Source organism: Penicillium verhagenii, assembly GCF_028828195.1.
Source record: "Penicillium verhagenii strain IBT 33310 chromosome Unknown utg000008l_segment0_segment0, whole genome shotgun sequence".
Lineage (NCBI taxonomy): Eukaryota > Fungi > Ascomycota > Eurotiomycetes > Eurotiales > Aspergillaceae > Penicillium > Penicillium verhagenii.
Window position 1 is genome coordinate 1,737,159 of NW_026643172.1, and position 27,781 is coordinate 1,764,939.

Below are 27,781 nucleotides of genomic sequence, written 5' to 3' on the forward strand. Positions count from 1 at the left end.
TACTGATAGCTGCATGACTCATCCGACGATCGTGCCCGCGAGGGGCAGAAGAATTTCGCTGTAGTTTCAAGTCAATTCAATATACCCCACAAAGTAAGGAATTCTTGAGATCTTATCAGGGCCATACTAACCATTTCTACGCGCTAGAAGTCTTCGTTTACCACACACATCATGGCGGACGAACCAGGTCAACCCCCCGCGCTCACCAGCCTGAACCTTGCCGAACAGGCCTCGGTACCCAAGTCTACTGGCCAAATCGTGACACCCTTTGATGTTTCCGGTGGTGTGGATGAGTCCGGAAAGTTGCTCCCTGTCGATTATGACAAGTTGGTGCAGCAGTTCGGAGCCAGTCCTTTAACTCCCGATATTCTTGCGCGCTTCGAGAAGGTTACAGGCCACCGACCCCACCGTTTCATGCGCCGTGGCATCGTGTTCAGTCACCGCGATCTTACCAAGATCCTCGACCGTCATGAGAAGGGCCAGCCTTTCTATCTATACACCGGCCGTGGACCGAGCAGTGACAGCATGCACGTGGGACACACTGTGCCGTTTGAGTTCACCAAGTATGATTTCCCTGGCCGTATTCGAATTTGATAGTCAGGGAACTAACCGAAATTGATTGAATTAGGTGGCTCCAGGACGTTTTCGATGTTCCCCTTGTGATCATGATGACTGACGATGAGAAGTACATGCATTCTGCAAAGATCGAGATTGAGGATGCCAAGCGGTACACAAAGGCCAACGCCAAGGATATTATTGCTGTCGGGTTTGATATGAAGAAGACGTTTATCTTCAGTGATTTCGACTTCGTTGGTGGCGCATTCTACGAGAACATCTGCCGCATGGCCAAGCGCATTACCATCAACCAGATCCGTGGCACATTTGGATTCAACGACAGCAACAACATTGGAGAGTTCCACTTCTGCGCCACTCAGTCTGCCACGGCCTTTGCCACCAGTTTCCCCCAGATCTTTGGTAACGACTTCAAGAAAGTTTCTTCGATTCCTTGCCTGATCCCCTGCGCTATCGATCAAGACCCCTACTTCCGCCAGTGTCGTGAGCATGCCGAGAAGATGAAGTATAAAAAGCCATCGCTCATCCACTCCGTCTTCTTGCCTGCCCTCCAAGGACCGGGCTCCAAGATGTCTGCCAGTGTGGACAGCTCCGCCATTTTCATGAACGACACTCCCAACAAGATCAAGAACAAGATCAACAAGTTTGCTTTCTCTGGTGGTGGTGCCACTGCTGAGTTGCACCGCGAGCATGGTGGTAACAGCAAGGTCGATGTGCCCTTCCAGTACTTGACTTTCTTCCTTGAGGATGACGAGGAGCTCGAGAACATCCGCACCACCTATGAGAAGGGTGAGATGATGACCGGTGAGATCAAGCAGCGCTGTATCGCTGAGATCCAGAAGTACGTGACTGGGTTCCAGGAGCGTCGGGCTAAGGTCACTGATGAGATTGTGGCTCAATACATGCTCCCTCGTACTCTTGAGTGGAAGGGAAACCCCAACCCTGTGGTAGCCGAAAAGAAATAGAGGGCTACCAATGCTGAGAGTACGAAGAACATATTTTTTAAAAAACGAAGGAAAAGACTTGGCAAAAGATTTTCAGCGTCACGACGGACTCAATGCATTTTCTATATTTTTTACATTCATCTACACATCTCATAATCATACGAAGGGTGGTTGCCGGTTATTGCGATGGGGAGCTCAGAGAGATCTTTCCACGCATAAATCCTCGTACCCCATTGCTTAGCCAACACTCCTCTCCATCAACCAGCTCTGAGGCACTAACCACCTGCTCGGTACAGAAACCTTGCTCCAATGCGTATCTTCTAGTTGTGCCAGCATTACCGCCAGACTTCAGTGGCGGAGTGACCCAAGTAGCGCCGCGGCGGAAGTACGGAGTAGTGATAGTCCCTTCCATGATCTCCCCATCCATATTCACCGTGAGAAGCTCTTCTGATTTGGCACCGGGACTAATTTGACCCCGGGACTGAGCACGGGTGTAGCTCTCTCGGGCTGTGGTCTTGTGTGTCGTGAAATCGGACGGTTCTGTACGCTCTGTGTCCACCCAAACCCGCCAAACAGTCGAGCTTGTGTTTTTGTGTAAATCGGGCGTGAAGAAGTTATCCAGATCCATTGGTCCTGTCTCTGAAAACTCGCAGAATGCATGGCCATTGTGCTGCAAAACGAGCTTCAATCGCCACGGTCGAGATTTGTCGGGAACTCGCCAGCTCAGGAATCTGATCAGGCTTTTCGGATCCCCATTCATCCATGCCGGTCCATCGTCGAATACCCCATTCCAATTGAAATGGCGGGCAGCAGCTATGATTCGATCTTGTTGGTAGGCCAGAAGGTAGTAGGGCGAGTCCAATGGTTCGGGAAAGCTCTCTGGGTGTTGAAGGGCCGCACTTGGAAGGTCTGGGTCATAGCGAAACGACGAGAAGAGGTCAAACGTTTCCTTCTCAGGATTTTCATGCGAGACCACGAACAAATTCGAAGACATTGTGGAGAATTGACAATGGCTCTTGATGTATAACAATTAATAATGTGCAGGCTTTGACGGTTAGTTGTGATTCTGCCTCACGCGCCAGTAATTAATTTTCCCTGGCGAAAGGGAACAGTGAAAGAGAAGACTGGAAATAAATTGGAGAAAAGAGCTTCGAATGGATTGGAAAAGTAAAGAATGCACGAGCAGCACGAAAGTTTCAATAACGGGCGCATCCCTTTTTTTCCCGGTGCAGCCGAAGTTGTGGTATTCAAACGGTGGAGAAGGTACCGTCATGCGGCGCGTGATTGGCCGCAACGCGATCGTCGAGTTCTTGACTTTTCCTCCAAAGCTCCATCATTCTCCCTATCTCACACTTCCCGTTTTAGGCGTTTTAAAGACCGGTAAGTTTCCTCTTTCATCATCATCAACATCGCATTCTATTCCCATTGCTAATTCACCGCCCCTTATAAGAACCTCAGGACTTAAATAGCATCGGTCGCCGAGCCCGGTTCCTGCCCACATAATGTCAAGCGTGTCGCCATTACCTACACCTACACCCACCCAAAACGTGGTGCTGGACACTGCGACTTTGCCACCAGCAGGTGCTTCATCCGTCTGGGATCGCGTGTCGAAATGGGTGTCCGAAAATAAGGCTTTGGTTTACACCATTGCCGGTGTCGCTGTTGTCGTCACCAGCGCCGGAGTTGTCTACTACCTCTCCGACTCTAGCAAGCCTTCTCCCCCTGCGCAAAAGAAGCCCAAGACCCAGCGACGGAAAGAGAAGAAGAAGGCCGAGGAGGAGAAGAAGGCCAAGCCCGCTTCTGTTCAGGATGGTTTGTGTCCACTGCATCATATGATTGAACCTAGGCAACTGACATCATAACCAGAGCCTGTTGCCAAGAAATCCGACGAGCCTGAGGAGTTGCCCGAGGTTGACGAAGCCACCGTTGGTGAGCTCTCCGAGGAGGTACGTTCCCAATGATGTTCGAGCCCCCTTTGCCATCGGAGGATATACTGACATTGGATTCAAGACACGACAGGAATACGCGGCGAAGCTGAAGGCCGCTGGTAACAAGGCTTACGGCTTGAAGGATTACCCCAAGGCCATTGATCTGTATGGCCGGGCTATTATCTGCAAGCCTGACCCCGTTTTCTACTCGAACCGCGCCGCCTGCTACAACGTCCAGTCGGATTGGGAGAAGGTCGTTGAGGACACCAGCGCTGCTCTCGCCATGGACAGTGAATACGTCAAGGCTTTGAACCGCCGGGCCATTGCCTACGAGCACCTCGGAAAGTTCAGCGAGGCCCTCCTCGACTTCACTGCCAGCTGCATTATCGATGCTTTCTCCAACGACGTCAGCCGCAACGCCCTGGAGCGCCTGCTGAAGAAGGTTGCCGAGAAGAAGAGCAAGGATATTCTCGAGGCCCGCAGCAAGAAGCTTCCCAGTGCTACTTTCGTTTCCAACTACCTGCAGAGCTTCCGTCCTCGTCCTCTCCCCGAGGGCTTGGAGGAGACCGCTGAGTTGAGCGAGGAGTCTGGTAAGGGTCTGCTGCGCAAGGGTCTGGTTGCCATGGCTAAGAAGTCTGGTGAGGGATACGAGGAGGCTGCTGCTTCTTTCGAGAGTGCTATCGAGACTGGTGATCTTGGTGAATTCGAGGCTCTGGCTCTCAACATGCGTGCCACCTTCACATACCTGGGCGGCAATGCCACTTCCGCCTTGGAAGACTTGAACAAGAGTGTTGAGCTGCAGCCATCCCTGGTGCAGAGCTACATCAAGCGTGCTAGCTTGCACCTTGAGCTTGGTAAGTCAACATAATGGAATGAAATTGCCCAATGGACCAAAAAAAGAGTATTTTACTAACTGATTGATGATTGATAGGTAACAAGGAGGCTGCCGCCGATGACTTCGAACTCGCGATCAACCACGACAAGGACGACCCCGATATTTACTACCACCGCGCCCAGCTTCACTTCATTCTGGGTGAGTTTGCCGAGGCTGCCAAGGACTACCAGAAGTCCATCGACTTGGACCGATCCTTTATTTTCTCCCACATTCAGCTCGGTGTGACCCAATACAAGATGGGATCCGTTGCCTCCGCTATGGCCACTTTCCGCCGGTCGGTGAAGAACTTTGAGGAGGTTCCTGATGTCTACAACTACTACGGAGAGTTGCTGCTCGACCAGCAGAACTACGCCGAGGCCATTGAGAAGTTTGACAAGGCCGTCGAGATGGAGAAGCTGAGCAAGCCTATGGGCATCAACGTTCTGCCGCTCATCAACAAGGCTCTTGCCCTGTTCCAGTGGAAGCACGACTTCCAGGAGGCCGAGAACCTCTGCCAGAAGGCTCTGATCAGTACGTTTACCTTTTCACATCAACTCACCTTTTACTTTCCATCATTCTAACCTACTACCATTTTAGTTGACCCCGAATGTGATATTGCTGTTGGCACCATGGCCCAGCTGCTTCTCCAGCAGGGCAAGGTCTCTCAGGCCCTCAAGTACTTTGAGCGCGCAGCTGAGCTTGCTCGCACCGAGGCCGAGATCATCAACGCCATCTCCTACGCTGAGGCCACTCGTACCCAGTTGGAGGTCCAAGAACAGTACCCCCAGCTGGCTGCCCGTCTGAACGCCATGGGTGCCATGGGCGGTGGTATGGGTGGTGCCCCTCCCATGTAAAAAAAAAAAGGAGGTTGTTGAAATTAATGTCTGCTCCCCCTCTCTCTTCCACCCCCCTCTCTTTCATGCTACCATCATCTCTCCTATCCTTTTCTCTTTTTTTCTTCACTTTGGCCCTGTTCTCCCCAAAATCCGAAGTCGGGGTTTACAATGCCTACTTCCCTGATTATATGGTCCCAGTCTTCAAGGCTTTACTCCGCCTCGCTCTTACAAGTGCTCAGGGCTGTTTTTTTTATCTGCTTGTATTTAGTACCCCCGACATATTCCCTGTTCTACTTTATGTTTTTTATTGTTCTTGATCTTGGGCTGCAGGGCGGAGATAAACGGGGAGAGATGCCTAGCGGGAAGTCCAAATTGGGGCCATGGCTTGTGTCCTTGCCAACTTGCATGTTGGAGAGTAATCTGTGTACCATAGAAGGTTGAATGTGAACGTTTCTGATCTTTAATTGTTTGCTTGAATTTATTCCCTCAAACATTGAATACGATAACTGGTGGTTGGCACTACTAGTAAAGTATTCAAGTGATAAGTGACTGGATATTGGCGGTGTCTCTGTTTTGAGGGGAAGAGGATCCACTTGAAATCCACATGATCCTCAACTTCGATAAGATGCTGCCCCACTTGGACTATAGCATCATCATCACCCTTATCTAACAGTTCTATTCACCCTATTCACTCTCAAGAAAGAATTAAAGGGAAAAAGATCTCGAGGTGTGTTAGAGTCTTGGTTCGCTAAAGCGTTGGTCCAAGGTTCTCCAAAAGGTCCCGACCCTTCGTTTGTCTAAGTCTTGACAACCTGATTCATCATCCCTACCCCTCTTCCTCCTTCCGCTTCTTTCTTTCTTTCCTTACCTCATCCTCGCACCCTTTCTATTTCCTCTCCGTACTCTGGCTTTCTCTACCCAAATACTCTTTGACTTTGTCATCTAACGTCTCCTGCGGTACGGCTCTTTTTTTGCTTGTGTTGGGCAGCTAGGTAAGCTCTCCTATCATTCTTTCATTATCGCCGTAACCTGCCGGCATCCTTTGGTCTTCATGAACATATAAGCTCATCTTCTGAGAATCAGTCACCATGTCCGACCACAAGCTCCTAGGTGAGTGCTTCTTCTTCATCCCCATATTACATTTCCTTTCAGGACTACTTTACTGTTTTCTTTTCTGTTTTTCTTTTCCATCTGCTGACACAGTTGTTGCCTTGTAGCGAATGTGACTCTTGCCCCACTGGGGGCGGAAGATACCTTGACTCGTCAGATCACTCTCACTACCATCGAAGATACCGCCATCATCGGGCGCTCGTCAAAGAGAGGTGCCAAGGGTCGTATCCCCGACCAAGATAATGGATGGTTTGAGTCTCGTGTCATGTCCCGCGACCATGCGGAACTCCATATGGGGCCTGGGATGGTACTGTGATCCATCCTTGTTGAAAATATCTATCATTCTATGTCCCGAAATACTGACGTATATGCTTGGTAGAATGTCAACATCGAAGACCTCGGCTCGACCCACGGTACCTGGCTCAACAATAAACGGTTGGGACACGGGGATGCGATCCCCGTATTCACTGGAGATGTTATTCGATTCGGCGTTGATGTGGAACGTGGTGAAGGTGTGTAATGTCTTCCAAATATGTAAAAAGTGAAAGTCCACATCCAGCTAACATCTCTGGCAGAAGTTTTCCCAGCTCTAGTTGTTCGTTGCAAGGTCGACTTCACCAAACAGTATGCCATTCCCTGGGACTGGTCTTCCCGGGTCGATACTGATCCTCTATGCAGAGATGTTCCCCAAGATATCGAAAAAAACCAGCCTGTACTCACATCTGCTCCACGCCATACCTCAACCAACACCTTCTGCGTGCCTGAGGACGACAGCGATGTGGAAGAAATCCCTAATCCGAAGTCTATCTCGACCACAACTGATTCTGCGGCCATGATCACCCCTCCACTCACCTCTTCTGATATTCTTAACACCCTTGAGCACGTTGATTGCCATCCTGGAGATCCCAGGAAGCCACTTCTGCCCCGCCAGCTGATAGGTGTCGCCCCTTCAAATGGTATGCTACCATTGGAGCCTTGCCCAGTGTATGACCCGAACCCCGACAAAGTGAACTGGTTATCATACAAGGGTGACATGTTCCCCAATGTTGACCGAGGGCTGGATGAGGATTTGGAGGAAGAGAGTGACGAAGATGAGGACGGTTCCGAGATGGACTCGGATTCCTCGTCAGATGACTCTAACGCCGAAGCCGAGCAGGAGAAATCCAAGACTTCTTTGTTTGTAGCTCATGACGAGCTCAATGCCGACTCCCCTTCTGATGCTGGGTATGCTTATGACTCCGATTTGGAATGTCCATCAGATGTCGATTGGCCTAAGGTTGCTTCCGATGTTGAATCCGCTTGTGACGCGTCCGACAATTCGGACGATGAATCATATGTTGAAGATGAGAACGAGAAGGAATTCATCGATCCATCTCTCTTGGCTCAGTGGCCTGTATGTGCACCCAGCAAGGATGTGCCTAGTTTGAACCCGGCCTCCTTCCCTCCAAAGTATTTTACAGACAATTCGGCGCCACAATCCAGTTTCAGCCAATTCAAGCGTGACTCAACTGGGCTGAATCCCCCCACTAACGATGTGAAGCATCATGCATCAGACTTGCATGACCTTCATGTACGATTCCCAAGGTGTCCCATCAAATCTCTGCTGAATTGTACACCTGTGCAAAGCTCGGTCAAGGGAGTTGACGTCCCCCCTCGTCAAGCTTATCCGAGTCTCCCTAGTGGCCAAGGCTTTTATCTTGATGGGCCATTTTCCTGCACTGATATTGTTGACAAAGAGGTCAATGAGGATAATTGGGGAAGTGGCTGGGATGACTTAACCAAAGTGTCTCTGAAGCGCAAGGCTCATGAAATGGAGACACAAGATGCCCAGCTTCCAGAAACCATTCCAGAACTTATTCCAGCATCTTCTCAGGAATCTAGCCTGAACTCCATTCAACAATCCGAAATTACCACTGCCATTACCTCTGCCTTATCTGAGGTTGAGCCCCCTAGCAAACGAGTCAAGTCATCACACTCATCCAGCCTAGCGACCTACACAGCTACTGCGGTCATCAGCGCATTGTTGGGTGGACTTGGAACCATAGCTCTTTTGGCAGCTTTACCCGCTGAATACTTCCAGTAGGCTACGGGTTCTACAGTTTTTTTGTCGAGTCACGTTTCCTTGCTTCTTTGCGACTTCCAGCCATCCCCCCTCTCTGTCCCCTATTTGAATAAGCTACATGACCCGTGCACGATTCAGTATTTCTTCGGCGTTTCTATTTCTCACTGGTGGCGAAGGCTTTCCCAAAGTATCTTTTTCCCTCTGAGCTTCTCGGCTACTAGAGATTTTTAGGTGGGCCTGTGGTGTCTCACGACCAGATTGGAGTTTTTGAGACAAGGAGTTTACATGCGTTGATTTGGTGGTTGTTCGCTTTTGATATCTATTTATGGCTGTCTTTCCCTCTTTGCTGTGCTGTTTCCTCTTTCCTTGTGTGATGCGACACTGGCTATCAGGGTCGACTTCAGTATGCCTGGTCGAATGGTATTACGTTGCTCATGATATGGTCCTTAGCCAGAATTCAATTCCTTATGACTCAATGATTCGGTGTGCTGTCACTCTGTAGATCTCATTGGTATTTAGGAATTTCCTGCTGTCTGATCCCGATGTGCCGCGTGATGTGCCTCGTGACATGCTCAGAACTCAGCCTCGGGATTCCATGCATTGCTCTCAGGTACGCTTCTTCGGCCTGCAGTCCCATTCGAAAGATTAAATGTGATGTCATTCTATCCATTCCAATCAATCTTTTCATGTAGTCTCCTTTTGACTTTATTAGTAGTCAGGTCTCACAGCAATTAACAACCAAAAGTCAAGAGCATCAGAATATTTGGGAAACTGCACGCGACGGAACTGCTCGTCACAGCTCTTTCAAGGTGCGCTTTGCATGAAACCATATCATCCACCAATATACCCTGTAAGCATCACTCCGTGAAGTCCGAAATCCGAGTTGATCCAGCTCCTTGGAAAAGTCCCGAGACAAGACCCCGAAGCACCGAATTTCCAAGGGGGACAAGAAAGAGCGGTATACGGTATACCCACAACAAGGAACTCATCATTTAGTTTGAATGTCAGCTGCGGTCCTAAAAAAATCCCGAATCTCATTCCCACATCGAATCAGATCGGGCAATTTCCGTTAATCAAAAGGGAGTAGAGGATTGGAGCCCACTTCGTCAATCGGGCTGCAGCTAAATCCTTGGTATGCCATATCAGCTGACTGGCGATGGCACTTTGTTTCTGCCGTCTTGCAATGAACTTCACCTGTGCCAAATCCAAAGTGTCACACCATGTCGAACAAAAAAGAAACCTGCACTGAATTTCGAACTCCTGACTCGCTTCCTGTGCTTTTCTTAATTTCGAGTCCTTTCGAGGATTTCCACTCCTGGCCCCACTCCACATCCTAGTGTGAGTTCATGTTCTCCGGTCTGCGTTGAAATTCCGAGCCTAGCGCGTGATGGAGAATGGCTGGCTACAGATCCAACCCCTCATTTCCCAGTCGAACAAGCCCAAGTCCCATTTTTTCGGTTCCTGTGGAGATATCAACCTGTCAAATGGAAAATGGAAAATGGACAATGAAAAATGCAAGAACGGCTTTTAAGCGCCGGTATGCAGACCGGGTTGAGGCTAATGTACTCCGTACTTATCGTCCCACGAATCCAGGCACGTTTCTGAGTGCTGACTGGCTGCACAGCTGCAACATTGAAGCGGAGAATAAAAAACAATGAACCATTCCCATTTCTACGCCAATGGCTGAGCCATCTTACTTGGTAACATTGGAGCATGTCAACCGAAAACCTCCAACGGTTACAAGGAACCCCTTACATTTCCATCGGCCAAATTAGGCCAGTGGACGTCAACATTGAACAAAGAACGATAATTGATTCTTTCCTCGGGGCCTTGTCCTAGTGTTTTAGTGTCCCCCAAACCCTTCAATGTTGTGTTCAACGGCTACTTGCACTCGGGACACCGGAGGTATCTGCCATGTCGCATCCACGGCGCTTCCAGAGTGTCTTTCTCGTATGGACGAGTCCTTACATGATGCCATTGGCCACAAGGACGACTTTTTGACGTGTTCCTTGGTTTGTGATTCGCCCATCACGATTTGCTAGGCAACATGTTTATTTTCATTTTACCGTTTCCCAAATTCTTTTTCTTTTTCTTTTCCTCGTTTCTTTTTCTCCTGTAAAAGAAAATCAATATGCAGCTCATGGTCATCCACATTACGATTCGAACCAGGGGAACCCTTTTCTGGGTCCTTGGAAGAAACTTGAAGCTCACGCACACTAATTTACGCGACCATCACGTCCGTTTGTTCCGGAAGTGATTTTTGGGAACCAATGAGCAAGAGGAAATCCATCCATCTCACTTTGCATCCTACTAGTACATACAGATCCAACATGCATTTTGGAGGGACCCTGCAATTTTTACATGGAGGGGCGCACAAGGCCCCTCCAGCTCGCTCTCCTGCACTAATCTCGAATCCACGCACGTTCCCAGATCTCTCGAATGACGTCCCCTGCTTAATCTAATCTGTGTTGCTAGATGCATACCAACTACCCGCTGAGCACCTCGATTTGCAGTTCATGCGGTATGCATCTTTGACCCCGCTTAACTCCGTCTGGATGTAATGATTATCATGCCTCAAACTGGAAGCGCATTCTGTTGGACTCGTGAGCACTGCCTCTAAATCTGACAAAGATCATCTTTGCTTAATCCGTGTTCTTTTCGGAAATGAGATCATCCTCGCTTTCTTCCATGCAAGTATCCGTGGATGGATTTCCCCATTCGGACACTGCAAATCCCGAGTCGACATGACACTATTCCCCTATCTAGATTATTTTCCCCCTCGCCACACTTCCATGCATCTCTTGACAGGGGCATGGTCTCGTTCCAATGCTGGGTGTCTACTGAATCATAGCAAAAAAAAAAAAAAAAGGTCACACAAGGCTGTGGTGGCTGCCATGAGGCTTGGACTTATTTTCCGCATATATGTACTAGGAAACACGAAGTCCCGGTTTGGGTAACGACCTGCTTAACATTGGGTCTAATTCTAATTTGCGAAGGCCGAATATTTCCATTGGAACATCCCTGCATGGGCCTATTTTCTTCCTGGGGTGGAACTGCTTCTGTTGAACCGCCACGCAACCCGGGACACCGTTGCAGTCTGATGGTACCAAGTATGTACCATTGACAACTCGTCCTTTGTGTGAACCTGAAAAAAGGGCGGACCGTCACGATCTAGTTCACGGAGGACGGGATCGACTGTCCCTCGACAACAAAGACCCACCACCCCACCAGGTCGGCCCGTTTCAACAACCCTGGAAGTGCACCTGCTAGGCACGTTAGTGTGGTCGTCCTACATGCCTTATTGTGCGCGTCCTCCGATGTGCGCTCTCATCCAAGTTGATGGGGCTTGGGGCCAAGCTAAACTCAATGGAGCACATGCGCCGCTACCCAAATCGATGGCAGATATAGTCCTGTGTCTTTCATTGGTAGGTCACCTTCTGGAAATATGTGGCTCTCGCGCGGATATGACCGGCTCATATCATTGAATAGAACCAACCCAACCCAACCTGCAGAATAGCTCACCGTTACAACATATGATCTGCTGACCATTCAGAAACCGCCTTTTCAGTTGGTTTTCCTGGATTGACAACATCTGCTACATGATTGTAACCTCCGATCTTTTAATCTGAGATGTCGTGTGCCACTAAGCCTTCACGTGTATAAGAGTCGATCTTCCTGGTCCACTCCCGTTTCCGGGCTCATTATACTCTGGCCTGGGCAGGAACCTTACCCTTGCTCGGTCCACTGGAGATAGCTTGTTGCCTTCTTTCCCATTGTTTCCGACGTTTATTGAGTTCAACATCAGGTTGATAAAGCGCCACCATCGGCCTTACTACATCCCCTTAAGTATTCTCATCATCCTTCAATCAACAAAGAACACATCACAAAGAAAAGAGATAAAAAAAAAACAAATTCTGGCCCCGGCCTCATAACTTTGTCAAACTCTATCCAGCCGACCCTTGCAGCACTACCATTTCTGGCTCTGTGCATTATCTTCCTGCCGCCTCACTCCACTCCGGCATCTATCATCTTCAAACCGCTCCAATGGCCTCAGCACAGTCTCTTTTCAGCCTCGATCCAGGCCATATTTCCTGCATCGGTGGACGAACAGCCTTAACCTGTCGGAATTGTGCCGGGAATGCCCCGAGGTAAGTGCAGGGAAAGATTCCCACGTACCACTCGTTCATATCTGACTGTTACTTCTCAAGAGGCGCAATCTGCACTAGCTGCGACGGTCGAGGCTTCAACATTTTTGTATGCGCACACTGCAATCCCGCTGCAGCCGCGGCTTCTATCCGGATCGGTGACACAGCCGCCTCAGCGACGGCTAATTCTACCCCAGGGTCATCGGCACCCTCCTCCCCGGGCTCGTTAAGCCGAAGCCCTTCTACCTCATATCCATCACATCCTGATCCAAGAACATCAAGGTCGTGGAAGCCGCTTAGTGACGATAGTCGAGATAGGACTGGACGTGGACGAATTGAGACGAATACCCCTCGCAGTCTTTGATGTATTGCAATTCTGCGTGGTGGTATTCGCTCAACTTCGTCGCATTCAGCCTATCCATCGATGAGCTTTGTTTGTAATTTCTGCCTGGTTTCCTTTTTCTCCGGGGTTTTCATTCTCCTTTTATTTGTCTTCTTTTTACATACCGTTTACCTTTCTTTTCTCTCCTGCTACACTGCTGCCCATCTTGTGGCAACAATGGGCTCCTTCACGGGTTGTACATGAATTTTTCTCCCTCTTGGACCGCACGATACACGGATATGGGACAAGGGAGCAGCTGGCTTGCTCCTACTTTCGGTTTTCGGGCTTTGCATGTGGATTCTACCTGCTGGGTCTGTGTTTTATCTGGACTATTTATATGGCTATCGATTGTCAACTTGTCACCTAAATAGGCAATGAAATCCAGTCTGCGATTCTAACATTTGTGCTCGGAACTTTTGAGAGTACGGATTGCGCATGAAATGACTTGTCAGTCGGCCCAGATGTCATGAGCACATCCCGATATGCACAACTAGTATACATTGAACCTCGGCTGTGTTCGCTCTGGTGAATCGGGAAAGACTCTTGACATTTCTTGACTATAGGTTTCTGAGATATGTCTCACCTAGGATCAATATCATGTGGTGGCACCACGGGGTTATGTACATGAGTCAGCGATCTTATAGTTTTGAGTGCACAGAGAGAATAATCACGAGTCAGCAACTCCAAGGATCAGTCATCGACTCTTTACTGAAAATCATCCCACTTTTCAAACACCTGATTATGATTCTTCAAGTACTCTATCCCTCTTGTTCTTACAAATCTTTTTGAGCATGTGTCCTTTCCCATCCCTTTTCTTTCCGTCTCAACTTTGTTACCGATATTGATCAGACAGCCATTGCTGCTTTGGGGTTTCAACGCACAGTCCATACATCGCTTCTTTTTCTTGCCGGGATTGTACTCTTCTTTACACCTGGAAAGAAGGGCCCTTGAGGGCCACTATCAGAAATATTTGAGGATCAGCCCTGGAGCGATCTCACATTGAAGCATTGGAATTTATACAGCCAGGTTCACGTGGAACATTTGAACATGCTACCAAGACTAAAAAAAACTTCAAATGTTGGTATCATGGAAGTACTTCTTGAAATTTACCAGTGCATGTAAGCCTTCAGAGCTGTAGATCTACAGCCTTCAAAGACAACGTATGCACACGGTCCACGGGCCTCGATCATCGCGCCTGTACCAAGTGGGGTGCTTCTCCGTTCCAATCAACATGATTATAAATACAAACGGGCCAATTAACCATTCGAGGCTTATCGTCGCCAATTCCTTCTATGTGCACAAGATCTTTTTACCGACTTTATTCATGTCCGGAGATCCACCGGCAGCGCCTGTCACAAAATTTGGTTTAAACGAATGCGTGGCTCTGAGAAGATCTGCGAAGAGCGTGCGGGTATACTGTTTGGAGTTCCCACACTGTCCCATTCTGAGGCAATTGAGTCGCAGCTGCAACACTCAGCATCAGGATAATGCCACATGCCGGAGGAGACGACTCAAAAGAGCACAAATATGATGTTGAATTCTCCGCGCAGCCATCACCTCCCACCGAGGACACGGGATATCCCGAGGGAGGATGGAAAGCTTGGTCTGTTGTACTCGGGGCTTGGTGCGCCATGATCCCCGCAATGGGTTTATTGAATACCCTCGGTGTTTTACATGCCTGGGTCCAATTGCATCAACTAAAGGACTACTCTGCATCGAGCATTGGGTGGATTTTTGGAGCCTATGGCTTCTTTCTCTGTGCCGGGGGTGCCCAAGCTGGTAGGTAAGCCGTGTTTCATTTATTTCCTACATAGGCCCATTGAAACTAACTTTTCGGCATAGGTCCTATTCTCGATGCTTATGGTCCGTGCTATGTCGTTGTACCGGGCTCTGTGGGCATCGTTGCATCCATGATATGCTTGAGCTTCAGTGAGGGTATGTCTTTTTCCCGACTTGGTTAAGTACCACAGTGAAATACGGGGTCCCTGACTATTCTATTCTAGAATACTACCAGATCTTTTTGTCGTTTAGTGTGCTAGGTGGACTATCTGCCTGCACACTATTTACGCCCTCAATCTCAGCAGTCGGACACTGGTTCAACGTCCGTCGAGGCTTCGCTACTGGCATTGCATGCACCGCGGGCGGAATCGGAGGCGTGATCTTCTCTCTAATCATTCTCTTCGCCGCGCCTAAGATCGGCTTCGCGTGGGCTATCCGCATCATCGCACTCATTTCAGCAGTAATGTGTACGGCCGCCTGTCTTCTGCTCAAAACCAGATTACCCGGTAATCTAAAGGCGGGCGCATCCATCGATTTCAGGGCTCTCATGCATCCCGCATATGCATCTACGACTGTCGCGGTTTTCTTGGTTGAGTTTGCGGTGTTTATACCATACACTTACATTGCGTCTTATGCTGTGGATGTCGGTGTTGGGAATCAAATGTCGTACCTAATGATTGTTTTCTTGAATGTCGGTGCTATTCCCGGTCGCTTCTTGCCCGGGATTATTGCGGACAAAATCGGCCGGTTTAATGTGATGGCTTTGACTTCCATTATATGTGCGATCTTGACATTGACACTATGGCTGAAGGCAAGTGATAATCTGGCTGCGATCATTTGCTATACTGTTTTCTTTGGATTCTGGAGTGGGGCTGCCATCAGCTTGACGCCGGTGTGCATTTCTCAGGTCTGTGCCACTGAGGATATTGGTAAAAGAATGGGAACTACTTTCACGATCAGTAGCATTGGCACTCTTACTGGTATTCCCATTGCAGGCGTGATCCAACAACGGGATGGAGGCGAGTATGGAGGGTTGATCATCTTCGGCGGAGTGCTTTATCTTGCCGCAGCTATCGCTTTCGTGTTGGCAAGGGGCGTGTGTCGAGGATGGTCTCTGAAGACAAAGTTCTAATCCTCCTGGGTCCAGAGACACATGTAACCACCATACATAAGATAGAGAGTTACGTTGATAGAAGCAAATATTTGAAAAACATATACAGTAGATTCATTAATTAATCTTTGCTAATAATCATAATTGCCCCCATGATGGTATATACTAAGTCAGTGCCTAAAACAGATTCTGTGTACGGGCCCGTAGCCACGGGCCAAAGATGTAGAGAGGCAAAGCCAGTGCCAGCACGGCCCATTGAACTCCCGCAAACTCATAGAACATGGTGTTCACGCCCTTCTCCGCCATCCAAGAGTAGGCACCGGTGGCCAGTCCAAAGGCAACGACATTCTTCGATGTGTTGACCAAGACAAGCGCCTCACCAGCGGTTCTCGGGTAAGCGTCCACAACGTATGAAAGCATCACAGAGGGGACAAGAGTCAGGCCAGCGGCACAGATAGCTGAGCCGACGGCCGGGCGGACATAGTGTTGTCCGTGGTAGATAGTGTACCCGAAGACAATGAGGCCGACGGGACAGACGAGGAAGGGGAGAATAAGCGCAGGCAGACGGTGCTCAGGCTGGTGGACGTTGTTATTGCGCTTGCGCATCCAGCGGGAGAGAAGATCGGTCAGGGGACCGGCGATGGGCCAAGCGACAAGGATGCCGACGAAACTGCTCAGGGTGAAGAGACCGAGCTCGGAGGAGCTGAAGAGGTAGGGGGGTGCGCCGAGTAGTTCGGGAGCGAGGGTAGAGATGGCGACAATTCTGTTGATTTGTTAGAATGCGGTTGGACATTGTATTAGAATGGGGATTCAGTATGCTTACCCTCCAAGGACGACTCCGTACATAGCCGATGCGATCAGAACACCGGGGACCAGCAATAGGGGGAAGGGGAGCAAGAACTGGTAGAGCAAGTGCTTGAGAACGCCCTTCTCCCTTGCCTCGTTGGTGAGGCTGAAAGTGAACAGTCCCTTGAAGTGAGCACCGTAGTCCAATTCGACACGGTCGCCAACTTGAGATTGGACACGGACGGCCTCGACGTGGCTGTGAGAGTCCTTCTCGATATCCTCCATCTGCTCGGGCTCCTCTACGCTCTCATAGGTAGTCTCTGGGAGGAAGAAGATGGCGGTGACAAAGTTGAATCCGGCCAGGATGGCACAGAGGATGAAGAACCAGCGCCATCCCTTGGCCTCGATGAGATATCCGGCAATGACCGGACCAATCTGAGAGCCTCCAGACAGGGAAGCCGCGTAGACGGCCATGGCACTGGAGTAGTTGCGTTCGAAGAACATATCTAAGGAGTTGTTAGAGACTTCAAGAAGGGCTTCAGATAAATGATATGGGAAGGTAGACGAACCTGCGAGAATACTGGGTCCAAGAGACTCAATAGCGCCATAGCCTATGTTAAAAAAAAATATCAGCATTCAGGTCTAGTCGTAAAAGGAGAGAGACATAGAGTATCGACTTACCGAAACTGGCAAAGACTCGAGAGCCCAGCAGGCTGTTATAGTCCTTTGCGACCGCACTCCAAATGATTCCGCAAAGGAACATTGCCATGGAGAAGATAACAACAGGACGCTTTCCGAAGCAGAGAGCGAGAGGCATCCAGACCAAATTTGCCAATCCCATGGAGAGGACTGAATAAGTCACCAGGGATGACAGTTGTGAGTCGCCAATGTGAAAGTATTCGGCTAGGGATCCAAAGCCTGTTGCTATGCCCGACTGTAGAGATAATTAGTATATATATTTTTTTTCTTTGGAGTTTTTAAAAAAAAAAAAAAAAAAAAAAAAACTCACCGAGTACATATTACCCATAAAGACATAGAGGTTGACAGCGAAGAGGGCGGCCCATCGCACCCGGTTAGGGAGGAGCTGTACGAAATGTTAGAGTCTAAAGACATACAATGCAAGATAAGCAACAAGCTAACATACCCTAGGATCGATGCTAGTCATCGTGGTAGTGAAGGCTACTCTGTGTGAAAATAAAAAGTAGATCGTATGATGATGGAACCAGCACTTGAGAGGGAGGGATCAGCCACAAATATAAACAAAATCCGGCAGCTCGACTCGGAAAGCAAATGACTAGAGCATGGGAATTCCCAGCTAGATTCCCCCCTTTTCCCCCGCACATTTGGGTAAAATATGCAAGACTATTGGTGATTGCAGGGACTTTCCCCCGTTTCCCCGGGATGTCCGTGGGGTAGCTCGGATGCATCTCGGGACCGGTTTTGGGCGTGGCGCATTTTAAGCGATGACAGCCACGGGCAAGGGCGCGACGCTAACTATCAACGGATCAGTGGCTTGGTTGGGATTTTACCGAGATTTTGCCACGCAAGGTCATGTTCTGTGCTATTTTTGTGGGTTCCTGCATGCGCTATAGCTATTGTGTGTAGGTGCGTTCGTGTTTTGGGCTGTGAGATCTCAGTCAGGTGAGAACATCTGGTTAGTCGACGCTGCCCAACCACAGAGAAACTGTTTAGTGCAAGCCACACGGCCCGTGAAAAGGATCCCGAATCTGAGTCACTCGCTTTTACCAAAGATCGGATCCGACCGAGAGAAAAAACGTCCCGTGGTTCATCCAATCTGGCGGATCGTCAAATCAATTGATCGGTGATCAACTTTGGTAAGAGAAATGAGTTCAAGGTTCCAGGGAAATATCCAGCTTAAGTTGTTGGCACTGGACAGGTGGATTCGGGACATGTGGGGGACATTCGGGATCCATTCAACCAGTTGGTCTAGCCTCCCCCCGCAAAAGGTAAAAAAATACAAAATAAAAATAAAAATGAATAGATACAATTCAACAAGCTTTATTAAGGATCTAGTTCCTATTAGAATCTATAAACTTTGATACACTGATCATCATAACCCCGGATTTTCCGCAACTTAGTTCCGAACAATAGCCGCAGGGTTCACGTATTCCCTGCGTCCTTTGACCAGGTACATCACAAGGCTAAGGATAAAGACCGCCACAAAAATGACCACACTCCAATTGAAATTGGCGGCCACAACTGGAACTTCGGTAGGCCAAAGGGACCAGAAGAAAGCAAAGATGCAATAAACCAGTCCAATGATATTGACGGGCAATCCCCATCGACCCATACTCCACGCAGGCGTAGGAAGAGTGTCAGGAAGCCAGATCTTCCTGTAAATAACGCAGCTCATCGAGGTGATATAGGTGTACATCAGAGCGGCGACGTTCAGCGAGATAATCGCATTGAACGCAGTCTCGGATCCGATGTTGATGAGAGATAGCGCACAGCTGCAAAAGCAAGACAGTCGGATAGCATTGATAGGAATCTTGCGCTTTTCGTCCACTTTGCCAATCCAACTGGAGAATGGCAGTCCCTTGTCTCGAGCGAAAGCCCACGTCTGACGGGATGTGGCTGCATTGAAGTGAATATTGCTGAAAATAACGGGTAGGAGTATAATCGCTGTGAGGCCATTGACTCCGGCGGTAGACACAGCTTGCTTGAACACATAGAGCAACGGGAATCCCGTATCGTCATTCAGAGAATCCTCCACAGATGGAGTTGCAAATAGATATGCGATCAGCAAGACAACAGCCATTATGCCATTGCTGAAATATCCCCACGCGATAGCGATAGGCACATTACGTGCAGCATCTTTGATCTCCTCAGACATGTGTGCAGCTGCATCCGAACCTAATCTCCTATTAGCTTTCAACGCCATACATATCAGAACCACTCCAATTCCTTACTAAGGCAGCCGTATATAGCTGATATTTGTCCGACCATCACAGCCAGTGCCATATTAGACCAACCACCCAAGCTTTGCCATCCTGTCACAAAGACCTCGTCGGCAGTTCTGTGCGGGGACATCACGCAAAGAACAACCAGGATGATCAGCCAGGACAACACATGGAATGCCATCAGAAGATTATTCAGAATAGGCATCACATCGGAGGCGTAAACGTTGAAGATATAAATCACCAAGACCATTGCAAAGACTAGTAAAGTGCCTTGCCATCCTGCAGGCTCGTAGTCGGGATTTCGGACACTTATCAAGCCCTGGATGATGGTTCCTGTGAGGAAAGAGCCCGAAGCTGTTCCAGCTTGCCAGGCAAGGACCGACATCCAGCCCGTCACGTAACTGAGAAACTTCTGGTATCTCGGCGACGAAAATTCAGAGACCCAGTGATATTGGCCACCGTTGGTCGGGGCCATGGAGGCCATTTCCGAGATCGAGGCGATGATGAATCCGAAACCAATGAAAGTCCATACAAAAGACCAAAACATACCAGGAAGACCCCCATCTTCCAGGCCCGAATAGTTAGATCTGTTGATCTTGTGTCAGTTCCCGCGGTATATATTCAAATGTTTTATGAGACTCATATGACCACGCACAGTAGAATAAATTCCCACGTTGCTTGTAGAACAGAGGCGAAACTTAAAGCAGCCACAGGTCGGAGATTGCGCTGTGAAAAAAGGCAAAGTAAGCTATTTGATGTACATAAGACTGAATGGATGCGAGTGAAACATACCTTGAACTCTTGAACCTTTCCCATGCGAAGCATATCGTTATCATCCAAAACAGTCCCATCTTTCCCTTCCTGGCCAGAGTGGACCTCCATGTCCCTTGATTCAAGCTCTGGGGATTTAGTGGCGTCGTGCATGTCCGAATTGGCACCCCGCGAGTAACGGGTGGAATAATGGGAGAAGAAAAAAAAAAAAAAAACAGGAGAGATTGAGGGGGTTCAAATTCTGAGGTGACAGCCGATAGCGAGATAACCGACCTTGAATTCCCTAATTGTTTAGTCTTGCATTTAATTTGCCTTAGCTTGGCAGTGGGGCGTGTTGATCTTTGGCTGGGCCTGCTATCTTCGAACATTGGCCCGTCGCGGGCAATGTTGAAGCTCTTACAGCCTCAAAAATAAATCCATATTCTGATTGTTCTTGTATAGTGAGGCATGCATATCACTTACGTCAAATCAAGGTGGAATTGTCAAAGTCATTGGATGTAATCAATGCCAAGGAATTCTCACGTGTTTTTAGTCGGTAAAAATGACCGCCTTTTGAATCAAGGTAGTGGACAAAAGTACGTATTTCAGGAAAATAGATTATCTTCTAAACACTGCTGTCTATACGATGCTGTTGAAGGGCATTGTTTCTATTGGGACACTATTGAGGGAATCCCACCACGACCTTTTCAGGAATGATTATGTAGAGCTTTTACAGTTCTGTAGTCAAAGAATGTACAAAGGTGGATCTATGCGTCGTCCAGTTGTGTTCAAAATCTGCGATCAATTGACTTGGATATAATAGTTTCTAACGTTTTTCTCCTATTTTGACTGGTCAATGGCATACAGTAAACTGAATAGTAAATAGTATTTGCTGCCTGGCTTTTCAGGTTTCTGTACATGAAGGATGATGTTGCCATGTTGGTGTGTTTTGGTGTTCAGAGAATTCCTAAGCACTATAGAGTATTGTAGAGTGTGTCGATATGCTCAGCCGCTCATGATGGTACTAAGGGCAAGTGCACACAATAGATCGCTCGAGGCTACGAAGAAAATAAAATTCGGACTTGCACGGTGACAGGAGCCGCACTGAAAGCTTACATTGATCTCTAATCCAGAAAGCCAAGCCTTACGCCATTAGGCAGGGCCTGGCCATGCAAAAAAGCCGAGGAGAAGAAGCTACGAGGATTATTAATAGTGAACATGGGATAACTATGCATTAAGCTGCTTTTTCGCGAGCCTCAGCTGATCTACTGGTTATAATTCCTTGGCATCTGTTATAATCCCAGATCCACTATTGCTTCCCCAGACTTGTCCCCAGAAAAGAAAAGAAAAGTCAAGCCAAGGTCACGCAGACATGATTTCCAATCCACGCGTTTCCACTCATGAAGAGAGTCCAAGCGGGGCAGCTACAGGAAAACCCGAGAGCGTTCTGAGTCGGCAATCCCGAGATTGTGGGGAAACCGGGGCACGCGGACTCGGCCATTCCGGATTTTTCAATAACAACCGACAAATTATAACCAAAGCTCTTCTAATCGTTGTCCTCTTTTGAAATTCTAACAGCAACCTTTCTCCAGACTTTCACCAGAATCTAACATCACACAATCAGAACTTTTCAACATGGTACGTACGAGCAAAACGCATCCCGTCCTGGTGGCTTTATACACGCTACAAACACACCACGCATGCATGCTTACCCCATCCCCTCATCTAGGTCCCAGAAGAAGCCCGCCTCCGCGTAATCATCGTCGGAGCCGGTCTCAGCGGTATCGCGACTGCTATCTCTTCCGCTCTCTCGGGCCACGATGTCCAGGTCATCGAGCAAGCAAAGGAGCTCGCCGAGGTCGGAGCAGGACTACAGATCACCCCCAATGCGTCGCGCCTAATGCAATACTGGAAGCTCCCCGCCTCGCTGTGGGAAGCTGCCGCGGAGCCTACGAAGTTGACCGTGCACCGGTACTCGGGCCAGGTGTTGGCTCACGATGCGGCTTTCAACAAGAGTATCCGGGCGAAATACGATGCGCCGTTCGTGGACTTGCACCGTGTTGATCTTCAGCAGGCGTTGTTTGCGCGTGCGAAGGATTTGGGAGTCACTTTCCATCTTGGGGAGAGAATTGAGCGCATCGATTTTGATACTACCACTGTGCACTCTGTGGCGGGGAAGGTGTTCTCGGGTGATCTTATTATTGCGGCGGATGGGCTGTGGTCGAAGTGTCGCGAGGCCTTTGTTGGGAAGAAAGATGAGCCGCTGCCCACGGGTGATCTTGCTTATCGGATTGTCTTGACTGCTGACCAGATTACTGATCCGGATCTGAAGTCTTTGGTTCAGAATCCAGAGTGTCATTTCTGGATTGGACCTGGTGCCCATGCTGTTGGTTATTCGCTGCGCGGTGGCCAAATGTACAACATTGTCTTGCTGGTTCCTGATAACTTGCCTCCGGGAGTTTCAAAGCAGGCAGGATCTGTGGATGAGATGCGAGAACTATTTGTTGGTTGGGATCCAATGTGAGTTGTTTGCTTGTATGTTTTATCCTTGACACTTTTGCTGACTGTGTTTTTTTTTAAAAAGCCTCAACAAGTTCCTGACATATGTTGACACCTCTGTCGGTATTGACAAGTGGAAGTTGATGCACCGTGAGTAAGATTATCTTATACTGCTGATCATCATTTCTGACGTTTGCATAGATGGTGAAATGGAGAACTGGGTCAACGACAAGTCTAACCTTGTCTTCATGTAAGTCAATCCCTAACCTTGAAAGTCATAGAAGTATGCTAACATCCATGGCTTCAAAGTGGAGATGCTTGCCACCCAATGCTACCATACCTGGCACAAGGTGCCAACTCATCTCTTGAAGATGGTGCCGTTCTCGGTCTGCTTCTGGGACACATGACAGATAAGGCACAATTGCCTCGCATTTTAAGACTATACGAAACTCTCCGCAAATCCAGAGGAGAGGCTATCGTTCGCGAGACATTCAAGCAGGTAAGCTATTACAGCCACTTAATCTGTTCCTGATATCATACTGACAGTTTCTTTCTAGCGACACGATTTCCACATGCATGACGGAGAAGAGCAAGAGAAGCGCGATGAGATTTTCCTTTCACAGCTTGGAAAGGAGCTCAAGGGTGCCTTCCCTAGTCGATGGTATGTTTCCATTCTCAAACATTTTCTGTAATATTTGCTAATTTTTTTCATTTAGGACATGCCCAGAAGTGCAGCCCTGGCTGTATGGCTACGATGCTGTCAAGGAGGTCGAGAAGGCCGTATCGCAGAACCAAGATCTCTTCGCACAGCCTTCTCAGCCTTCACAGTCATACTGCACCATCTTATAGAAATAATCTATAGAGGACACGATATAGCTGCCTGTACTTTTCATTTTTCGTTCTTTTCTTTGTCATCAAATATCACCATTGCATAGTTAGTTAGTCCAAATACCGAATACGAACGTTACAAATCAAATTTTCGCAATCTCGTTCTTCTTTTCGTTTTTCGAGCCACTGCCAAAGGAAGAAAATGTCGTTAATGATTGGAGACATTATACAAAGGTGAATTATAAAACAAATCTATAATACAATACAGCACAGAGCAAGAGCTTTGAACAAAGAACATGCCGAAAATGCACTTACACATTCCGCAAAATAGGCCAAAGCTCCGCCTTAGGCCCAACCAAAGGCTCAAAGTCCTCCCCCTGACAAATCACCATAGCCTTCTTATAAGCCGGGCGCTCCGAAACCCTCTTCAAATAAGCAAGAATATGCCTATGCTTCTCAGTATCAAATTCCACAGGGCAGAACCCCCGCATAGTCGTCAACGTAAAAAAGCTCATCGTATCCGCGACCGTCAGATCCTCACCAGCAAGATACGCCCCCGTCACCGCGAGCCGCGCCTCAAGCATCTCCAAATACCCCTGCCACTTCTCGAACGTGCGCTTCACAAACGGCGAGTCTGGGCCTGCGGTCCGGGCCATCAGGAGCCGGAATAGGCCGGGCTGCAGACTGCCGTTGGCGAAGTGGTACCATTCCAGGAAATGCGGGTAAATGGCGCCGTCTTTGGGGGTTGGTGCTAGGCGGCCCTGGCCGTGCACGGCGACTATGTAGTCTGTGATTGCGCCTGACTCGGCGAGCACGACGCGGGTGTTTGTTACGGGGGATGGGTCGTCCTCCATTAATGGGGCTGTGCCGGCTGGGTGGAGGTCGCGGAGGGATTGGGGGGCGAAGATTGGGTTGCGGTGGTGCTCGACGTATTTGTAGTCGAGGCCGAGTTCTTCGGCGAGCCAGATTATGCGCTCGGATTGGGAGAAGTTCAGGTGGTGGAGTGTGAGGGGCATTTTGGGTGTGATTATGGAGTTGCTGGGTTGGAAATTGTTTGAGAATGAAAATGGTTCAATTTTCTGATCAATTGCACAGATTTAGGTGAAAATGGGGCTTCGATAGATGAAGAATGCTAGATGCTAGCCTTCAAGTTGGTGATCACAGTAGATGGGCATGGATTCAATGTTGTATCCACTTTATGTAGTTGTTGGTTGGAGCAGCAACCGGATAAAACCCATGACGTCAGGTAATTCCAAAGCTTTCGATTTTGGATGATTCCTCTGTATGTAGAGTTTCTGTGCCATATGTTCAAGTTATCGCTAACATTGAATTGGACAAACCAATAGAGATCCACAGTAGTGTGGAAATCTTGAGCTTTCCTGGAGTTAATTCTGGACTAAATCCGAGATATGTAGTCGGTTAGCCATGGCCCCGGGCCCGTCCCGAGGTCCACGGCCCCGGGGTCAGCACTAAAAGTCTTGAAGCAGTTTAACCTCGAAAGTAAACCTTGCAAGGATTCCAAGTCAAAATCGGAAGGATGGATTCAGAACTCCATATGGTGCTAGTAGCTGCTAGTAGACCTTACTCGAAAAGTGTTATATCCTTAATTTAAGTACGCTGGATTGTGTGGCTCATACATTATTCTCATCCAACATGGGCAGTCCCCCGATATCATCAAACAGTCGAGCGATCCCATCAAATGAGTAATCAGGGAATCCGAAGCCATGAGCCCAATCCGGGATTTCAAATCCAGGTTGGCCAGGCCCTGGCTCTCCTGACGGGGCCATCTCACCGTGCTCTCCGCCGGCTCCCGGCACAAGGTGGTGCGTACCGGAAGCCCGGAATTCCCGTAGATATTGACGAATAATTTCCACCGACTTCCGTGCGACGACAGACTCCTCCATGGCTTCTAAGATCTCGACTCCCATTTCTACAGAGCGGAGCAAGGGCATTGTTTCTTCGCACATGCCGAGTTTTGACATTGGGAGAAGAAGAGTTGATGTCGCAAACATCACATAGGTTGTGTTGTACCACCTAGCAGATGGGTTAGCGAAAAGAGCACCAAAGTTGGAAATTGGAAAGCTTACCAGCATCTGAAAAATTCGTGGACTCGGTAGATATCATGTATCACTTCGATCGTCTTCATGGCAGCGTCCAGGCATTTGCCGATTGTCTCCTCTAATTCGCTGGGAGGATGTCGAAGCTTGCGGGTGAAATGACTCAAGAATGGCCGGAATAATAGCATTTTCACGTTATAGTATCCTAGAAAAATACAATTTAGTTTAAGTGGTGCATGAATTTGCGGATCGATGGTTCAACTCACGGATCCCCAGCACAAGCCGTTGTCTTCTCGCCCATTTTGGATCTCGGAGGGCACTTCGAGGTGGTCTATGTGCACCAATATCTGGCCTTAGCTTTTCCGGTAGCCGTGCAAGCCAGCGGTCCATCTCCATTTCGATTTGAAGACCCAGTTGGAGCTTCTCCTGTAATGTAATGCGCGAGTGGTAGATCTGGACGGAGACCCGTCGGACGATTTGAGCGAAGTCAGCCATCCATGGGATAATGGCATACTCGGAGTCATCTCGAGGTGGCATGGCTCGATTATGGTATTCGTCCATTCCCAAAGTATCTGGTCGACCAACTGAAAAGCTCATTTCTCTGTAACAGGTCAGAATCGATAATCCACTGGTCGAATTCCTGTCACAAAAGTTCAAAACCATGCTTACATTTCAAGTGAGAATAATCCCCTACACAAAACAATCATTAGCCTGAGCCTCGAAGTAAGGCCCCTTCTCCACTTACCACCAAGTTTTCGAGATCCAGCTCGAACGTTGATCATTAGGGCCTCGGACCTCTCGGTTAAAGCCAGCAGATAGACAAGTGCGTACCGCCAAACCAAGATACATATAAGCCACTATTAAATTAGTATTATGGAAAAAGCGAATGTCGAGGGCTACTTACGATTGGGGTTAAGTTCGTTTTGACAAATTTTTGCCTGCAAGCTAGTCAATAAAAATTCTCGTTGGTCTTACGTTTAGCGAATGAACCTGGCATACCATCATATAGAGACATTGAACAGTTTCAAGATCATTCGAGAACCGCAAGTGATTCAAGTAAGCCTGGGCTTCGCCAAACAGCTTGCGGCTCCATTCGAAGCGACCCAGACCAGCAAGGGTATCCTCGTCCCATACCCGCACCAGCGATCCAAAAGATAGGATACTCAAATACAGTGCGACGAAGCTGGGCTCGGGGGTATGAGAGCGATTAAGCCACAGGTCGCTGGCGCGCGCGAAAAAATCTTCCTTGTCGATAAAAGGATGAATGAAATGAATATTCTCGAAATAACCATTCATAAACACATGCGCCTGGTCAAAGTAATAATTTTGCTGCTCGATAGAGGTTAATTGGCCAGGGCCTGTGGTTGATGGAGAGAAGCTAGGGTTGTGCAACGTTGAGATCAATGAAAAGTTCGCTGCGCGAGGATGGTATTCCTCGTGGGGCTTCGGCTCTCGAGTCTTTTGCAGATGGCCGAGAACAGCCGCTGAGGAGGTACTGCCGTGAAATTCGATTGCGTTCGTGTGAAGGTTTAGTTCGTTGATTTCGTCGTCTGCGCTCTCCCCGGACTCCTCTGGGGGCTCGTTGGGCAAATTGGCTGTGTCGCGCGGTGTGGAACCTGTTCGTGGCATGGAGCAAGGTGTTGCATCCAATGCCACGGGAACTACAGCTTGAGCGCTCGGTGCATTGAGAGGCAAAGGAGATGTGATATGGGCCTCGGCTGCGCGTAGCTTCGAGGCGAGCTCCTCTACCTTCTTCTCAAGGTCGGTAACATAACTAAACCCGTGTCAGTCTACTCATATAAGGAAACCACTGGAGCTACGCAGCGCAGACAGCGCTGGAACAAGGTTGGAAAATTTGGGTCTGACATACCTTGCAGACCGGGTGCTTTCACGCTCCCTATAATTCCCCTGATACACGCAATCTAGGTGACTCTCTATAGCGCTGTTAGTTCAAGTAGCCAAGAGTCCCCACACGCAATCTACCCCTCCATCAACTCACTTCTACAATGTGCGCATGGGTATTGCTCATCGCACTTATACTTCTTCGTCCTGCACCGGTCGCAGGCCTGGGCAGCCCGAGGCCTCTTGGTCCGCTTAGGTGCAGGATCTTCCCCAGGTGAATTCTGAATGGCTTGCATTATCAAGGCATCATGCCACAGCAGGGAAAATCTGGGGGTGGATCAAGCTAGTTGCAGA

General features: G+C 48.7%; 11 protein-coding genes across 11 annotated transcripts; 5 read left to right on the forward strand and 6 right to left on the reverse strand.

Annotated features, from left to right (window-relative positions):
• Window positions 1–171: 171 nt before the first annotated feature.
• Window positions 172–1,538, forward strand: N7466_008631 (tryptophan--tRNA ligase WRS1; the record flags this gene model as incomplete). Its single annotated transcript, XM_057168020.1, has 2 exons — window positions 172–563; window positions 629–1,538. The coding sequence occupies 2 exons, from the start codon at window positions 172–174 to the stop codon at window positions 1,536–1,538; spliced, it is 1,302 nt and encodes a 433-aa protein (XP_057018651.1).
• A 157-nt stretch (window positions 1,539–1,695) lies between these two features.
• N7466_008632 (Aminotransferase class IV) lies at window positions 1,696–2,511 on the reverse strand (the record flags this gene model as incomplete). Its single annotated transcript, XM_057168021.1, has 1 exon — window positions 1,696–2,511. One exon carries the CDS (start codon window positions 2,509–2,511, stop codon window positions 1,696–1,698), a length of 816 nt encoding a protein of 271 aa, XP_057018652.1.
• A 508-nt stretch (window positions 2,512–3,019) lies between these two features.
• On the forward strand, window positions 3,020–5,173 carry tom70 (putative mitochondrial outer membrane translocase receptor (TOM70); the record flags this gene model as incomplete). Its single annotated transcript, XM_057168022.1, has 5 exons — window positions 3,020–3,329; window positions 3,384–3,463; window positions 3,528–4,299; window positions 4,377–4,850; window positions 4,917–5,173. 5 exons carry the CDS (start codon window positions 3,020–3,022, stop codon window positions 5,171–5,173), a joined length of 1,893 nt encoding a protein of 630 aa, XP_057018653.1.
• Window positions 5,174–6,243: 1,070 nt separating this feature from the next.
• N7466_008634 (FHA domain protein) lies at window positions 6,244–8,348 on the forward strand (the record flags this gene model as incomplete). Its single annotated transcript, XM_057168023.1, has 4 exons — window positions 6,244–6,265; window positions 6,373–6,572; window positions 6,645–6,777; window positions 6,841–8,348. 4 exons carry the CDS (start codon window positions 6,244–6,246, stop codon window positions 8,346–8,348), a joined length of 1,863 nt encoding a protein of 620 aa, XP_057018654.1.
• A 4,175-nt stretch (window positions 8,349–12,523) lies between these two features.
• Window positions 12,524–13,019, reverse strand: N7466_008635 (uncharacterized protein; the record flags this gene model as incomplete). Its single annotated transcript, XM_057168024.1, has 2 exons — window positions 12,524–12,792; window positions 12,980–13,019. 2 exons carry the CDS (start codon window positions 13,017–13,019, stop codon window positions 12,524–12,526), a joined length of 309 nt encoding a protein of 102 aa, XP_057018655.1.
• A 1,322-nt stretch (window positions 13,020–14,341) lies between these two features.
• On the forward strand, window positions 14,342–15,765 carry N7466_008636 (putative oxalate/formate antiporter; the record flags this gene model as incomplete). The annotated part of the gene is made up of 3 exons (XM_057168025.1): window positions 14,342–14,633; window positions 14,697–14,789; window positions 14,858–15,765. 3 exons carry the CDS (start codon window positions 14,342–14,344, stop codon window positions 15,763–15,765), a joined length of 1,293 nt encoding a protein of 430 aa, XP_057018656.1.
• A 156-nt stretch (window positions 15,766–15,921) lies between these two features.
• On the reverse strand, window positions 15,922–17,695 carry N7466_008637 (putative MFS transporter; the record flags this gene model as incomplete). The annotated part of the gene is made up of 6 exons (XM_057168026.1): window positions 15,922–16,507; window positions 16,568–17,036; window positions 17,100–17,141; window positions 17,212–17,464; window positions 17,540–17,614; window positions 17,675–17,695. The coding sequence occupies 6 exons, from the start codon at window positions 17,693–17,695 to the stop codon at window positions 15,922–15,924; spliced, it is 1,446 nt and encodes a 481-aa protein (XP_057018657.1).
• Window positions 17,696–18,625: 930 nt separating this feature from the next.
• N7466_008638 (putative GABA permease) lies at window positions 18,626–20,375 on the reverse strand (the record flags this gene model as incomplete). The annotated part of the gene is made up of 4 exons (XM_057168027.1): window positions 18,626–19,404; window positions 19,461–20,038; window positions 20,107–20,177; window positions 20,244–20,375. 4 exons carry the CDS (start codon window positions 20,373–20,375, stop codon window positions 18,626–18,628), a joined length of 1,560 nt encoding a protein of 519 aa, XP_057018658.1.
• A 1,461-nt stretch (window positions 20,376–21,836) lies between these two features.
• N7466_008639 (putative monooxygenase) lies at window positions 21,837–23,549 on the forward strand (the record flags this gene model as incomplete). Its single annotated transcript, XM_057168028.1, has 7 exons — window positions 21,837–21,839; window positions 21,931–22,721; window positions 22,786–22,850; window positions 22,902–22,950; window positions 23,010–23,199; window positions 23,258–23,361; window positions 23,417–23,549. The coding sequence occupies 7 exons, from the start codon at window positions 21,837–21,839 to the stop codon at window positions 23,547–23,549; spliced, it is 1,335 nt and encodes a 444-aa protein (XP_057018659.1).
• A 290-nt stretch (window positions 23,550–23,839) lies between these two features.
• N7466_008640 (glutathione S-transferase family protein) lies at window positions 23,840–24,544 on the reverse strand (the record flags this gene model as incomplete). Its single annotated transcript, XM_057168029.1, has 1 exon — window positions 23,840–24,544. One exon carries the CDS (start codon window positions 24,542–24,544, stop codon window positions 23,840–23,842), a length of 705 nt encoding a protein of 234 aa, XP_057018660.1.
• A 621-nt stretch (window positions 24,545–25,165) lies between these two features.
• On the reverse strand, window positions 25,166–27,723 carry N7466_008641 (Zn(II)2Cys6 transcription factor; the record flags this gene model as incomplete). The annotated part of the gene is made up of 9 exons (XM_057168030.1): window positions 25,166–25,562; window positions 25,616–25,790; window positions 25,852–26,186; window positions 26,255–26,275; window positions 26,331–26,442; window positions 26,490–26,523; window positions 26,585–27,359; window positions 27,456–27,519; window positions 27,585–27,723. Coding segments are annotated over 9 exons (2,052 nt in total), but the record flags the coding sequence as incomplete, so codon positions are not given.
• Window positions 27,724–27,781: the final 58 nt, after the last annotated feature.